The sequence below is a fragment of the Meleagris gallopavo genome, chromosome 1 (genome assembly GCF_905368555.1).
Source record: "Meleagris gallopavo chromosome 1, MGAL_WU_HG_1.1, whole genome shotgun sequence".
Lineage (NCBI taxonomy): Eukaryota > Metazoa > Chordata > Aves > Galliformes > Phasianidae > Meleagris > Meleagris gallopavo.
The window spans coordinates 56,739,713-56,755,438 of NC_139404.1; the positions used below are offsets into that span (position 1 = coordinate 56,739,713).

The 15,726-nt window shown below is 42.9% G+C and overlaps 1 protein-coding gene across 3 annotated transcripts in view; it reads left to right on the plus strand.

Annotated features, from left to right (window-relative positions):
* Positions 1 to 15,726, plus strand: part of CREB3L2 (cAMP responsive element binding protein 3 like 2) — a 79,361-nt gene that overhangs the window by 42,837 nt on the left and 20,798 nt on the right. For 2 of the 3 annotated variants that reach the window (XM_085229043.1, XM_085229029.1), the window contains exons 3-5: positions 11,330 to 11,496; positions 13,064 to 13,151; positions 14,934 to 15,115. In XM_085229043.1, coding sequence (XP_085085169.1) covers positions 11,330 to 11,496; positions 13,064 to 13,151; positions 14,934 to 15,115 — 437 coding nt within the window. The remainder of the gene's footprint in view (positions 1 to 11,329; positions 11,497 to 13,063; positions 13,152 to 14,933; positions 15,116 to 15,726) is intronic. The other variant, XM_019615487.3, reaches the window with a different exon arrangement.

Sequence of the window (15,726 nt, forward strand, 5' to 3'; positions counted from 1 at the left end):
GAGGTCTGTAGGTAAAAACCTACAGGGCAGGGGCTGCAGCAGCTGCATGGGGCTTACCATCCTTTGGGATCAACTGCAGCAAGTGGACAGTGTCTCAAGGTTTGCATGTGTTTGGGTTTTTGGTGAGCCTCACAGGGGTGAGAGGATGGACAGCCAACTAGTCATTTGCATGATTTTTCTCTTGAAATTGTGGACAGGTGGCTGGGTGCCTTCCTTTCCCAGTACCCTGAGGGCTCTGCTTCTGAGGCTTGTCTTGGTCCTCACCTGCCCTCCTGTTCATGCTTTCCTTCCCAGGAATGCTTTGAAGTTGCTCTTGGATTTGAAGCAGCTTGCCTTGGCTAAAGGTTTGACAGTGATTGCTGCAGAAATGGAATGTTTCTCTTTTATGTTTGCTTGCACCAAAACTCAGGCTTGCCCCAGAATATAACTTGTATTGTTATTGGGCTTTTTAAACTATTATTGAGGTTATATTTTCCTTCAGTGCACCTTTGAAGCCTGAGTTTCCTTTTAAGCTTCAGCTCCATTTCCCTGCATGTTTTAGGAAAGGGGAGGGAACCCACAAAGTTGTTTCCACTTCTCCAGTGCAGATAGCTCCACAATGACAAATCCAGTCCTTATCCTACACAGTGCTTTCTACAGGGAAATGATGCTTCTTTATGTATAGAGTCTGCATGCAGTAATCCAAGTCATATGCTATCTTTTTGCATAGAGGAACCTGCGGGCTCAAGGCTCAAGTTTGTCTTCATGCATTTTATATGCATACACATGCATAATATGTATGCATATATATGTATAACTCGTTATATTTATTATAATAGGTTTTATTTATAGAATATAATACATAAATACAGGTGATATTCATATGTGCTGTCCTATTTCTGTCTATTTTTTTCCCAGTACTAAATCAGTTTCCATCTCACTGAACTTCTCTGCTCTGACTTTGTTGAGTTCTGCTTTCTTAAAAAAAAAATATATATATCTTGTGTTTTGAAAAGGTGCTGTGAATGCCATACTAATAATTTTTGTTAGTACATACAAATGCAATTTTATGTGTTTTTTATTTTTTAATTTTTGTTTATTTATGCAGAGGAAGCCATTTGGCAATGGTAACTTGAATTTGAGCATTTTTACAAGGAATGGTAGCAGTCAGTCTTTATCAGCATCTGCAGTTTTGAAGTGTGAAAAGTTTTCTGACCTTTAATGTGTCTGAGGTCCAAAATCTCTATAGCTCACTCTGAGTCAAGCCTAAAACTTCTGCATCAGTGCATCTGAAAAATGTCAGTTCTGATTTAGAGGTGGGCATTTTGGTGATCACTTATACTTACTGTTTTAACATACAACTGTGCTTGCAGTCAGACCTTCTTTAGCTTCTAGTTCCACACGTCAGGTCTCTTTATGGCCTTTTCCCTGCTGGAGCAGAGAACCATCTGTTCTCAGAAACCTCTTTCCCCAGGTGTTGTGGGCTGTGATTAAGTTCTCTCTTGAGTTCTGCTTGGATAGAGTTTAAATGAACAGCACTTTTGTGCTGTCCCATTAGGTTATCTTCTGGACATTGAACTATTCTTGCATTTCCTTTCTAAACAAAGGAATGTGTGCAGTTCCTTTTCAAAACTCTCCACAAAGTAACCACAGGAGCCAGTTTCACAAATTACGAATATTAGGGGAATACTCCTCCCACTTCCAGTCCTGCTGTTTCTGGAACCAGTGATCTCATTCTCTTGTAGCTATACAGTTGCACTGGGAGTTCATGTTCGCTTAGTGGTTTTTCTGGGACCATTAAGTCCTTTTCATGTGCCTCAAAGCCTGATTGCTGCCTTCATGTGGATGGATATGGCTTCAGAGCATCCTTGTAGGGAGAAAAATTCGGAAAGCTGAGAGAGTACTGTTAACATAGTACTTTTATGAATAATTTTTCAAAAAAGACACCAGAATCTTCTAAAGGAGAAGAAAAAAAAAAAAAAGAGAATATTTCATAAAATCACAGAGTCATTAAGGTTGGAAAAGACCACTGAGATCACCCAGTGATCTCAGCCACATCCACACGGTTCTGGAACACCTCCAGGATGGCGACTGCACCACCTCCCTGGGCAGGTTGTGCCACTGCAGCACCGCTCTTGCTGAGCAGAAGTGTTTCCTAATATCCAACCTGAACGGTCTCTGGTGCAACTTAAGGCCATTCCCTCTCATCCTATCACTGTTATGTGGAAGAAGAGGCTGGACCCCCACCTCACCACAACCTCCTTTCAGGTTACTGTGGAGAGTGATATGGTCTCTCCAGAGCCTCCTCTTCATAACAGGGAGAAGAACTCCAGTTCTCTCAGCCTCCCTCCCTAAGACTTGTGCTTCAGACAGCTTTGTTGCCCTTCTCTTGATACGCTCCAGCACCTCAATGTCTTTCCTGTAGCGAGAGGCCCAAAACTGAAGGCCTCTCAATGTGTGGCCTCATCAGCGCTGAGTACAGCGGGATGAATGATCAACTGACATAGTGGCAAGAGGCACAGACTGATGTGGTAAAAGCTGATCTTAAAGCAAAGGGTTATTTACTTGGAAAAGAGAGAGGAGAGTCTAGATAGCGTTGGAGGCCTAAATTCCTCTTCTTTTATGGTGGGATTTGATTCTCAGAATAGTTTCTTATAAGGCACGAGCATATCTGCAGAGCAGTGAAAGCTCTTTTGTAGAACAGCAATTTCGTGACTGGCATTGGAGTGCTTGCCGCCTCTGTTTCAGCATCTCATTCCCACATATGTTAAGGGTGATGCTATAAGAATAACATTGTTCTCCCCATAAGAATAATAAATAAGAGCAGGGAGGAGCCAGTTTAGCTATTGCTTCTTTTGCTGCTTCTGCCATGTGTTGAGATGGCTGCGTATCACTGCTCCTCATCTTTCCCCCTTCGTTCCTCCCTTCCCTTCCCTTCCCTTCCCTTCCCTTCCCTTCCCTTCCCTTCCCTTCCCTTCCCTTCCCTTCCCTTCCCTTCCCTTCCCTTCCCTTCCCTTCCCTTCCCTTCCCTTCCCTTCCCTTCCCTTCCCTTCCCTTCCCTTCCCTTCCCTTCCCTTCCCTTCCCTTCCCTTCCCTTCCCTTCCCTTCCCTTCCCTTCCCTTCCCTTCCCTTCCCTTCCCTTCCCTTCCCTTCCCTTCCCTGAGGGGCTATGTGAGCCTGGACATGAGAAGGACAAGGTGGTCCTTGAGGTAGGTCTAGACAAAGGCCAGACGTTGACCAAAATGCACGCACAGACCTGTGCTGCAAGTATGGCTCCAGCCCTGGTTCAGAGTGGCTTAGGCCCTGCTCATTATACATTAATACATTCTAGCTATTTTATCTATTGCTTGGATAGTGAACTTGGAGGACGCACAGACAGCCTCTTCATTCTGCTTATATGTGTAAGGATAACCCTCAAGTACTTCCACTTGTCTTATCTGCAGGCTTGTTTCAAATGACATTCAGCATATCCATCTGTTTTTAGCGTGATTACAATCTGGCATGGTAGTTATGGTGGCATGCTTTTTTTGTGTGTGCATGTTGAAGATAAGTTTTGGTGGTACGTACTTCATGTGACTCTGTTTGCCTAGTGATGCTGTCTTCCTTTTGACCGCAGGAAAAAGAGATCAAAATCCCTTTTTTTTTGCTGAGCACTTGCATTCTTGCCACTTAGGTGAGTGCAGGTTGGAATGTGTAGTGCATCTCTAATTTCATTTACCAAAAAATACAGAGCAAGTCACTGATTCAACTTGGCTATGCTTGCAGAACGTGGCTCTGTTAAACTCTTCAATGAACAGTGCTGAATTGAAAGTAGGGAGCAAGGGAGATCTTCTTAGTTATTTCATTAGCTCTGTTTCTCCATACATCCATCACAGAAGGTGAAATTTAGTCAATACTGGAGTTGATTTACTTTTTCTCAGGGGAGGAGTTGGTATATTAGGTGAAATTGAAAAATTCATCTTTGTAAAGTGAAGTATAATGTTGGATAGAAGTAAAATAAATTAAAAAAAAAAAGGGGGGAGAGGGGGAAGTCAAAGCCAGCTAGAAATTCTTTCTCTGTGAAATAAACTGTACAGATGAAGTAAATACTTCTGATCTTATTTTTCATTTTTATTACGCTGCTTTCTAATAGTATTCTGTGGAAAAAGGAAGAAGTAAGACATTGCAGCTCAACAGAGAAATATGAGTTATCCCAGAAAGTGGCACATGGTGTTGTTAGGAGACTAGGACTAAAAATATGTACATTTGCATATATGTATATAGCACACACATATATATATAAACAATATATAAACAATATATATGTATTTTTTAATGTGTGTATAAGTAGTACATATTAATCTTGCCATATTTTGACAAGTTCTTAACAGCCTTTTAGACAAACCTGAGGGCAAAAGTAGTTCTGTCCTCTAAGTTACCACAGCATCCAAGTAGCTGTTTTAAGAGAAGGGAGAAACCTGGCGTCTTCCTTCAGCAATGGGCGGCTACCTGAGAGCTCTGTGGGAGAGTTTTGACTGATTTTCATAGAAACGGAACCCATAAACATAGCAAAGTATGTAGGTTGCTTTATTTTGTTTTCCTTCCCCCTCCAGTTACAGGGTCCTTCATAGAAAACATTGGCAGCTGAAAGTACAAAGTTAGGAATCTGTAGAGGTGGTGTTTTGATTGCTGCACAAACACAGCCTTTTTTGGTTGTATGTGTTTTTCATCTGTGCCTAAATAGTATGTACCGACTATTGCATCAGCTATGATGCTCAGAGGAGCTCTGATCTCCATTTTTATTGCAGACTAACATCATAATACGTGGTGGGCAGCACATAGAGAAATTAAAAGCTTGGATTTTGACGTACAGTACACCCAAGTTTTTAACTTGCACTTCTGTGTGACACACTGTTCGTAATGGATGTTAAAGGCCTTAAGCTTTCACTGAGCAAAATGTTGAATGGCCTTTTCACTTTGTGGTGTAGTGATGTGGAGAAAGGAGAGGTAAAAGGGAGAGTCTGCTTGTAGTATGCGTGCTGGATCTGACTATCATTGTCCATTTTAACAGCAGATGTTTGAACCAGGGACAGTGTTAGGGGTTTTGAAATAAAGCTGAAGGACAGAAGGGGTTTGTTTGCTACATGGGCAGTCTGTGCAAATATACATCATGTGCAGTGCTTATACTTACAGCACAGAGGGGAATACATCTTATTTTGAGCATCCTCTCCTGCTTTATTGCATACACATTTTCTATAATACTGTTGCCAGTATTGTACCTGGGACAAAGCAAGACACATGATGAGTACAGCTGGGAAAGGAAGGGTCATACTTAAAGTTTTTTGTGTCACTGTCTGAACTTGCTTTGGCATGTTGTAAGCTTCCTACCTTGTTTTGATTTTGGATTTCGTTTGTTTTAAAAGAATGTGGAAAATGCTAAATGAGTGTACAGGAAAAGTGAGACAGGCTAATGACAGAAGTGGCACAAAAAAGCTTTCTAAAGAAGTATATTTTTGTTCTTGAACATGGGAGATCACAGTTTCAAGTGCCACAAACACTTGGTTGCTGTGATGAGTTGGATTTTTTGGATGCTTGGTTTAAAACTGAAGATTAACTTGCGGAAGTACTAGATGCTCATAGCTGTACCTGAACTCAGTGCATACTATGTTTTGATTAAGTGAAGTATAATAGCAGTGCTAAATCACCTGAAAAATCCAATTGCTAGTATCTCCAGTTGGTCATTTTAAATTACTAAGTACTTTGTGGCCTTAATCTCTGCATGGCTCACTTGAATTTTCAGGACCACCGTGGAAATTAATTCAGGTTGGTAAAGTATTTTGATTGTGCCCTAGGAGAGAATTAAACAGCTCTGTGGGAACTGAATTTGAATTGCATTTGGTAAAGGAGAGATGATACCGTGCATCAGGAAGCAGTGAGAATAACAAAACGTGGTAGAGCTTCTCAGCTGAGGGAGTGCTGTGCACTCTATGTGTTGGGTAAGACACAGGTTCTCAAGAGAAAGCTTTGGATCACATCATGTCATTGCTATTTTTAGATTTATGTCATATACAATGATACACTGAAATAAACCTTCATAGATGTTTCTTAATACCAGGGTGCCTTGCAAACCGTGATGTTCAGTTTACAGACTCTGTGCATGCAATTAAACAGTGCTTGAGCACTGTACATAGGATCTGGGATTTTGTAAACTATGGATTGCTTAAGTGACAGATTTCATGTGCCAAATGCTTGGTATCCATGGACTTGCTGAAATGGTTCTCATCTAGAGTCATTGCATGACAGAGCTCTGAGATTCATAGGGATTCCAGCAGCCAGGATCATTTGCTTAGCAGTGAACTTTGTTAGGATTTTCAGGCATGGGAAGAGATCTTTAACAACCAAAGTGACAATCTTTAGGATGTAGCTTTTCCTAGCCATTCAGCTAGCTAAATCTCTTGCTCGGGCTTTATTTTCTTATCCCTGAATGACATGCAACGTATTTTGTCTCAACTTGGTAGTACACTGTTGCTTTATTGATATCCACCTAGAAGGGCATTTTCTCAGTCTGTTGTTTTGGTCTCTGTCTTAGTAGTTCACTTGTGTCTCCTGGATCATGTTGGATATGAGTACTTACCTTCAATTTCTAGACCCCAGTCATCTACTGTTTCCACAGCATGACTCACTAGGTTTAGAGAAGACCTCCTTTCTCCACTGCTGCATCTCTTGAGCCAGCCTCCATTGCCCTTTCATTTGGAGATTTCATGTGCAACTCTGCGCTTGTTCTCATCCTTCCATGTAACATTTGCCATGGCTCTTCAGGCACCTCCACCAGAAATAATGATGTCTTGAAAGGTGTACCATGCCTTTAATTATTACCAGTATTTCGTAATCTGTTCAGTTTTTCCCCATGTACCTAAATTTATCTTGTTTTTTTCAGTTTTCTCGAGGAGTTTTGGCAAGGACTTCTCCTTTGTTCTGCTAGATCAGGGCTTGGCAGAGCAGATAAAGCTTTTAGGAGTTGTTGTAGGAATAAACTAATAATGATTTTCAGGTAATGTCAACCAACTGTGCTCAGGAAGTGGGGAAAGGAGAGAGGGAAATGTCCTTGAAGATCAGAGGAGAGATTAGCGGTGATTTAAGAATGCATCAAAAGAAAGTGCCTCATTACACAACACCAACTGTGATAATGAATGTGTAATAAGGGCTTGGGAAAATCAGGAAGAGGGGAATGTGAAGGTGGGATTTGACCAGTGCATTGCTCCATCCCTTCTTTTCAGAGAGCTGATCATCTGGAATGACAGCTGTCACCATACTTAAAAGGCAGTGTCAAAGACCAGATAAATGCAGTTCTTCAAAGTTATCTCAGTGTTAAATGCACCGTGTTGCTATCTCTGAAAACCTGTGAGCTGGTCAGAATGGCTTTAATGCCTGGAATAACTTGGAGCAGTTAGAGCGGAGCTAAGCAGTGATGGCGGGGTGTTAGGTCAGGCAGCATGCTTAGGTCCCAGCGGAGGAGAGTGATGGGCTGACGGCCAACATCCTTGTGATGAATCCAGGGATTAGAGATGATAAATATCACAAAGCAAAGTCTTAGAGGCTGTGCCCTGTTTCCCCGGGCACCCACGGCTAGACTTCTCTTCCACTTGCATGGTAACACAAATCTCAGAAAGTGCAGGGCCAATTATGTGGTTCACTGATAACTCTCATTTATACGTAACATTTTCTCCCACAGGGAGTCTAAAGTAGCTTGCAACTGCTAGCACTGCCACAGTGCAGTTTGAACCAGAGGTGAGAGAGGCAGCAAGTGCACAGCACCCTGTTGGGGAGGCTTTGGAAGAAGTTATCCGAAGAAACATTTGAAAGTTGCATTTACCAAGGGATAATGGATTTCCAGGCAAAGCTACCACTCTGGTGTTCTATCTGAATAGTCCGCACAGAGCAAATAGGGTGGGGTCCACTCACCCACTGACCACTGATTGCTGTCAGTAGAGTGGATAAGGAAAAGGCTGAGGTTCTCAGTGGCTTCTTTACATCTGACTTTAAAAGTCAGATCAGTTATCCTTGGGGGACTCTACCCCCTGACTAGGAAGGTTGGTATAGGGAGCAGAACAAACCCCCTACAATTCAGATGGAAACAGTTAGAGACCTACTATTCCATCTGAGGGTGCTGAGAGAGCCAAGCCGCTTTCTGCTTTCTATCTGTGTTCCTGGTCCTCCAGAGGATTGGAGGTTTTCCAGTATGATTCCTACCTACAAAAAAGTTTGTAAGGAGAATCTGGGGAACTACAGGCCCGTTGGCCTGATCTTGGTGCCAGAGGAGGTTATGGAATAGATCATCTTGAGTGAGATCACATGGCATGTGCAGGACAACCAGGGGATGAGGCCCTGCCAGCATGGGTTTATGAAAGGCAGGTCCTGCTTGACCAGCCTGATCTTCTATGATCAAGTGACTCTCCTGATGGATTAGAGAAAGACTGTCAACATAGTCTACCAAGACTTCAACAGAGGCTTCGACACTGTCTCCCACGGTATTCTCCTAGAAAAGCTGACAGCCTGTGGCTTGGACAGGTACACTCTTTGCTAGATAAAGAACTGGCAGAAGAGCTGGGTGCAGGGTGTGGAGGTGAATACATTTAAATACAGATGGCAGTCCATCAGGAGTGGTGTTCCCCAGGGGTTGGTACTGGGGCCTGTCCTATTTAGTATCTTTGTTGATGACCTGGACAAGGGGATTGAGTGCACCTTCAGTAAGTTTGCAGATGACATCAAGTTGGGTGCAAATGTGGATCTACCCAAGGATAGGAAGGCCCTACAGAGGGATCTGCACAGGCTGGATAGCTGGGCTGAGGACAATGGGGATGAAGTTAATGTGACCAATTGCCAGATCCCACACTTTGGACACAATCCCAGGTAACGGTATAGGCTTGGGGCAGAGTGGCTGGAAGAAATGTACCTGGGGGTGTTGGTTGATGCTTAGCTGAATGTGAGCCAGCCCTCAGGTGGCCAAGAAGGCTGATGGCATCCTGGCTTGTATCAGAAATATGTTGTCAGCAGAATCAGCAAAGTGATCATCCCTCTCTACTCAGCCCTGTTCAGGACACGCCTCGAGTACTGTGTTCAGTTTTGGGCCCTTCACTACAGGGTGTCCAGAGAAGAGCAACAAAGCTGTGAGGGGTCTGGAGCACAGGTCTTCTGGGGACCAGCTGGGAGAACTGAGATTGTTCAGTCTGAAGAAGAAGAGGCTCAGTGGAGACCTCATCACTCCCTACAACCTGAAAGGAGGTTGTGGCAAAGTGGGGGTCAACCTCTTCTCCCATGTAACTAGTGATAGGACAAGAGGGAACAGTTGTGCCTGTGGAAGTTCAGGTTGGATATTAGGAACAATTTCTTCTACAGAATTGGAATAGGCTGCCCAGTGAGGTGGTGAAGTCACTATCCCTGGAGGTGTTCAAGAAACATTTAGATATTGTACTAAGGGACATAGTTTAGTCTGGAAATATTGGAGGTTGGTGGATGGTTGGACAAGGTGATCTTAGAGGTCTTTTGCAATCCTTCTGATTCTGTGAGTCTGGGATTCTATGAATGACATTCTTGTGTTTATGAGACATGCAAACAGAGTGCAAAAAGAGCAGTGTCCCCTCTCCCAAGTTAATATTTAAACAATGCTGTTTTTTTGTTTGGTTGTTGTTGTTGTTTTGTTTTTCTTTTCATAAATACTTCTATTTTCATTGTTCTGTGTTTCCTGGAAGGCTTTGGGACTAAGCACTTCAAACAATTTAAGTACAGTGTTTAGCCCTTGCCTTACCATTCACTTTCTTGGCGGAGTTTGGCTTGCTGTTCTAGAGCATCTGATTACAGGATACATATTTTCAGTTTTAATTCCTTGGTGTGTCTTTTCTCAAATTACCTCTTTCCTTGCCAGCAGTGGAGGTGAGGTCCACCACAAAGTAATGACTAGCATTGGCCATGTGCATACTTCTCCCTTCTTGCAGTCGCACAACCCCCACCAAGCGCCTGTGTGCCAAATGCCTGTGTGGTCTTAATAGTAGCTGAGACAAACACAGAGGCTCTCAGGCCACTCTTATTTTTGTTACCTGCCTACAGCTGGTGACATCCCACCAGCTCAATGTGTAGAGGCCTTGTATCAGCCCCACAGACTGTTGGTGGCATAGCAACAGTGCCCTGAAAAACTCCTAGCAGTTGATGTTCAAAACTGTGTTGCCATGTCCTGACTGTGCTTCTCTTTGTGTACGTGCTTGCTTGCTGCTTTAATTCCATATATGCAACAAATTCTGACTATGAAAGCAGGGAGGGCTTTGAAAGAGAGATCAACACCTTTTTCCTTTATGTATGTTTGTCCTTGCAATCCAACTGCTTGATTTATGGATATAACCCTTGCAGCTGCTGGCAAGTTATGGCAGCGGACTGCACTGTGGTGCAGCAGTAAGGAGTAGTCTCCTGCAAGAGGAAAGAAGACCTTCTACAGCTGAACTTTAGCACTAGGAATGGGATTTTTTGAAGGTAGAGTTGCACTTGCCAAAAATATATCTACGTCTCTCTTCAAAGTGGCTTCCAAGAATACAAGTGGGAAGCAAGCAACCTACCATACTAACGTCCTTCCAGTTCTTGACAATGCAAGGCAAACCCTTTGGCTTTGTTCAGTGAAAGATGGCAGTAAGCTTTCAGAAGTTGATCTCTGCAGCCAGTTCTGCCAACATGCGATGCATATTTCATTGCTGCCAGTCTAAATCTGCATCCTGTGCTGTGTCTCCCAAACACTCTGGGGAGGAAATTACTGTGATCACCATGGTACTGTTCTCGTGTGAAATCATCAAAGCCACTGTCCCCTTTTATACTTAATAAATGAATCCTTAGGGAAAAAGTCTTGAATTTGAAAGAGTGAAAAATCCTTTGTTCTTAGAAGTGTAATATCAACGCTCCAGGTGTGTGATGACTGCAGGCAGGAGAAGGAGCAGAAGGCTGGCTAAGCAGTACTTCTACAAGAAGGAATAAAATGGAGTCAACTAACGTTAGGTGTGTAGGACATGGCTCCCTGGCTGCTCTACCCAACACTTATTTAATCTTGTTCTGATAGGTGCTAGCAGCTTTTGGCAGTATGCAGTGATTAGTGCTCTGTGTCTTTCTGCACTGCTCCTCTGTGTATCCTGGGGCTAGGATTAGGTTACAGCCCCGAAACAGCACAGTTGTCTGCATTGACTGAGAGGTGAATAGGAAGGGCAGAGTGGTATTGATGGACTGAAATGTCTTCTGTGTTTGTTTCTCTTCTCTGGAGGAGGGATGACATTATTTTCATTTGTAGTCTCTCTGTCCCTGACCTAAACATGTGGTGTCCAATTTCCTTCCCTGGCAGGTGACCTGGAAAATGAGGACTGGTGTCTGGGTTCAGAACTGACTCCAGCAGCAATAAAGACTGAGCCAGCGTTGTGCGAGACGTCAGGCCTTGCTCCCTCTGTCAGTCTCACTGTCACTGCCATGTCGCTGGATGGGGAACAAGCTGAGCTGCATACTGATGCCCTGGTACTTGCAGACTTTCTCTTCTCCTGTTTGTGCAATTAGATACAGATTCTCCTAGAACACTGCCTCCTCTGTGCCAAAGGTGTCGATTCAGGTTTCTCACCAAGGTTTCTGCTTTAACATTGTCTAATGCTTGCTGGTATACCACTATGCTGTATAGTTTGTATTTCAAAACTCATATATGCATCTTTATGTCTTACTGGTTGGATGCAGTTTTCTTTTATGATAGACAATGTAAAAGCCTGGAGCTGATGCTTTTAAAAATTATTTAAACAGTCTCAAGTGAACCGGGCACAGCTTAAGTGACTCATTTGTACTGTGGAGTCTGTAACAAGCTAGGAGTCCATAATGACTTGCCTTAGCACTGCTGTGTCTTCCCCTAATCAGAATGAGACCCCATGACTGAAGAGTTTTCCTTTTTGCCTGCTAAATCACTTTTTGCCAGGTCTGTCAAGCTCTGGCACTTTGAGGTGCTGCTGCTTGCATACTAACTTGCTGAGTAAGAACAATTTGCAATGCCTTTCTGCCCATACCTGGAACAGCCAGTGGGCATTCATGAGGGCTTAGTTTGACTGTGGTTGAATTCAGGAGTTTGAATGGCAGCAGCTGATGGTGCCCCCTCAGTGGAAGAGGTACTGTGACAGTTCTCAGTCCCTGGGGTGCAATTGCTCCGGGAGTTAGGCCATGTTGGAAATGAACATTCCCTCTTGGATGGGGATCAGAAATATGTGCAACAGAAATTGTTTCATGAGAAACTGGGAAAACTAAAAATCATTACTTTCCTCTTGTAGTCTGCATATACTGTCCTTAGTAAGAGGTCCCTCTCAGCTTGGGATGCTGTGATACTACAGAGAATATCTTGGAACTAACGGGTGGCTCACTACCATTGCACAAATTAGTTACACTGTTTTCCTGGGAGAGATTTTGGCCACATTGAGCATGTTGAGGTGCCAGACTGACTTCCTCAAGCCTGGGATTGTAGAATTCAGGCAGACTGGACAGCAGCTTGGCAGCCTGGTGCTCCAGCCTTCTCAACAAGTAAGTCAGATGTCCTCTAAATATAATTCAGCCACAGCCATCTCTATTACAGTTCCTCTGCATGGTGAAACGAACTTGGGGCCATAACACAGTGCTCAGTGTCTCACTCCCAGATGACAGTGGTCTCAAATGGGTTTTCCCTGCTGCCAGGAGCATTGCTGACTGCTGAAACTGGCTGTGTAGTCCAGCAGATCCTAGTGTGAGCTCTGTTGCTATGAGAAGTAATTTGAGTGGGTTGCTTGCTAGCTTTCAGTCTGAGATGTCATCTCTGAGGCATAATCTTTTATTAACTAAATACAGTAATAAAAAACGCCGCAGCAGGATTAGTCAGGGCAACATTTTCTGTAGCCTGGCTGGGCAGCATTTTCTGTAGCCTGGCTAAGCAGAACTGTGTGAAGCAGTTAAAGCTTTGCCTGCAGCAGAGTAGGAGAGGGAAATCTCTCCGTTTATGGAGTATTCATCCTTGTATCCTTCAATTAAGATCTGAAGATGTGTGCTTTGGGTTTTCATGCTCTTTATTTCTCTTTTCTAGATGAAACCACTGAGCCAGAAAGCTCTTCCAGAGATTAAATTGGAGCCTCATGAAGTGGATCAGTTTCTGAATCTCTCTTCTAAGGAAGGTCTGTTAATTACCTACCTAGTATGCAAGGGAGATGACCAGAATGCATGATGAGTGTACTTTACCCTGATTAAATATTTGGCTTCCTTGTTTGCCATGTTAATCCTTACGTTGAAGCTGTTGCCTTCCAGGGATTTGAATCAGACTGCTAAAAAGCCAGTCTTTCTGACCTATTTATGTGGATTTTTTTTAAATTTGTTTTTGTCTTGCTCATCACAAAAAAAATTATCCCTATTTTGTCTGTGACGTGTTAACAATTATGCAGTTGCTGGAAGGAGCTTGAATCCTTAACGTAGCAAGATTATTTAGGTTAGAAGAGATCTTAGAAGATTTCTCTTCTAGCCTAAGATGGGACTTAACAAGGCATAGAAAATAAGTACAAGAGAAAACTTCGCTAATTTAAATCTCTTTGCTTTAAGCTGCAAAAGAAAGCATGTGAGTTTATATGAAATTAAGTTAGAAGCATTTGATTTTAGTACATTTGTTTCAGTTCAGGTCTGAGAACCACCAGAGTCCCTTTGTACTATATAAATTAAGCAGTAGGAAGAGTGATGATCCATTCACTTAGTGTAAAACACAGCTTTATGGCACATAATCTATTGACCTAAGAAAAGTTTGAAAGAGCCAAATATTTTGGCTGAAATTTAAGAAGATAACTGCATCTCAGTTAGGAACGCTTGATATTCTGTTAGTGAATTCATTTATGTAGATAAATAGAACTGCTCTAGGAAGGGACGCAACTGGCTTAGCAGCTAGGACAAAGGGATCTTAACCTAAAATGCGGATGAAATTGCTTGATTTGTGAGCTTAAGGAACTTACTGTCTTAGAAGAGTAAGCAACTGCTAGAGTTAAGATCCTAGCCCAAAAGAGCTCGTGTATAATAACTTTTATTACTTTTTCTCCCTTTGTCCTCCACTACTTGATCTTTTCAACTCAAATTTGTAAAACATAGAAGAATCCAGTCCTATATCTTCCAACTGTAATTGCTGTAAATTTACCTTAGAAAAAAAAAACCAAAAAACCCACAAAAAATGGATGTCAAAACAGCCACAGTTAGTTGCTCATGTAATCTGAGTAGGTGAGACATTGTGCTCTTTCTCTTGATCCCATCCTATTTGGTCATCTTGCCAGTTGTAGCACAGGTTCTCTTGACTGCCAGTGCAGTGCAAGTTTGCTTATGGCTGTGGATAGCAAAATGCAAAATGAGAGATTCCTGGGGTTGCTTCTTTTGCTGCTCATGGTCCACTAAAGCTTTCACTGTCAAGCGGTTGTCATTACCAACCAGTTATGTCAGAACAGACCCTTAGGGGATAGAATTTCTCTTTCCTTAACGTATTATATGAACATTATCTTCTCTTGAAAAATACTGGCAATGTGTTAAATCCATAGCAAGGCTGGGAAAGACTGTTGATTTTGGAGAGAAGGCATGCCGGCTCAGAGCCCTCTCTGTTAATGTGGTTTCCCAAGCAGGGTATTTATGCTGGAGGCTTATACTTAAATCTCAAGGCTTTTGGAGGTGTGGAAGTGTAGGCAGAAATGACTGGAGCAGATGAGCATAGCCTTGTTTTGTCAGTTGGACCTAAAGATAGCTGCTGTGTTTCATTCCTCCTTTAGAGGCCTGTATGCTCTGAAGATCTTCCAAGTTGCCACATTTGCTTGATCCATCATTTAGCAAAGGATCCGAGTCCTGGAAACTGGGTGGTCACTGTATCAGTGGCTCTGCTGAAGGCTTATGTTAGCACCTCCAACCTTACGTTGTTGTATTTCTCTCTTGCCATGCAGCAGTTGATCCCCTGCATTTGCCTCCAACCCCTCCCAGCAGTCATGGCAGTGACTCTGAGGGAGGGCAGAGCCCAGCTAGATCTCTCCCTCCTTCAAGCCCAATCCAGCTGCAAGCCGCAGCTAAAGTGGCATCACGCACAGCTTCAGCACTCTCCAATTCCCCTCTCCTGACTGCACCACATGTAAGTTGAGCTGGTTTTTTTTAACATCTGTCAGTTGTTTGGTTTTTTTTTTTAATGTGTGTGTATGTTTTTGTTTGTTTTGCCTTTTTTTGCCTTTAAATTACTGTTTTTGCCATTTGCTAATTTCTGTTGTTCTTTGAATGAACCCAGCTCTGATCAAAACTGCATATCCAGTAATTTTTGTTCATTTATCTATCCTTTTCCCACAGGGAATGACGTGTGCCTCTCTAACTGAGGCAGGGTTGAGTACATTTATGAGTTTTCTTCCAGTCTGGATTGTGTTTCACATTAGGACCAGCCCTACTGGGTTAATTTGTCCCTAATACATCTACATCTATCCTCTTGTTGCTATGTCTTGGAAATCAAATGGTGATTTTTAGGGAGGGATTTTCAGTTCTTGTTTCACATTTGTCTCTTTCCGTGCTTGAGCCAAGAGAAGCTTTACTGGTGGCCTTAGTATGTTCAGAGCTGGGCTGAAAGCATCTCAGTGTCTAAATGGAAGCTACATAAAAGGTCTTCACCCTACATTCCTTCAAGTTGCAAGAGACTGCTGAGTTAGTGTGCAGAGACTCTGTTCCCTAACACTTTTTCTCTGGGGCTGCGTGCACTGT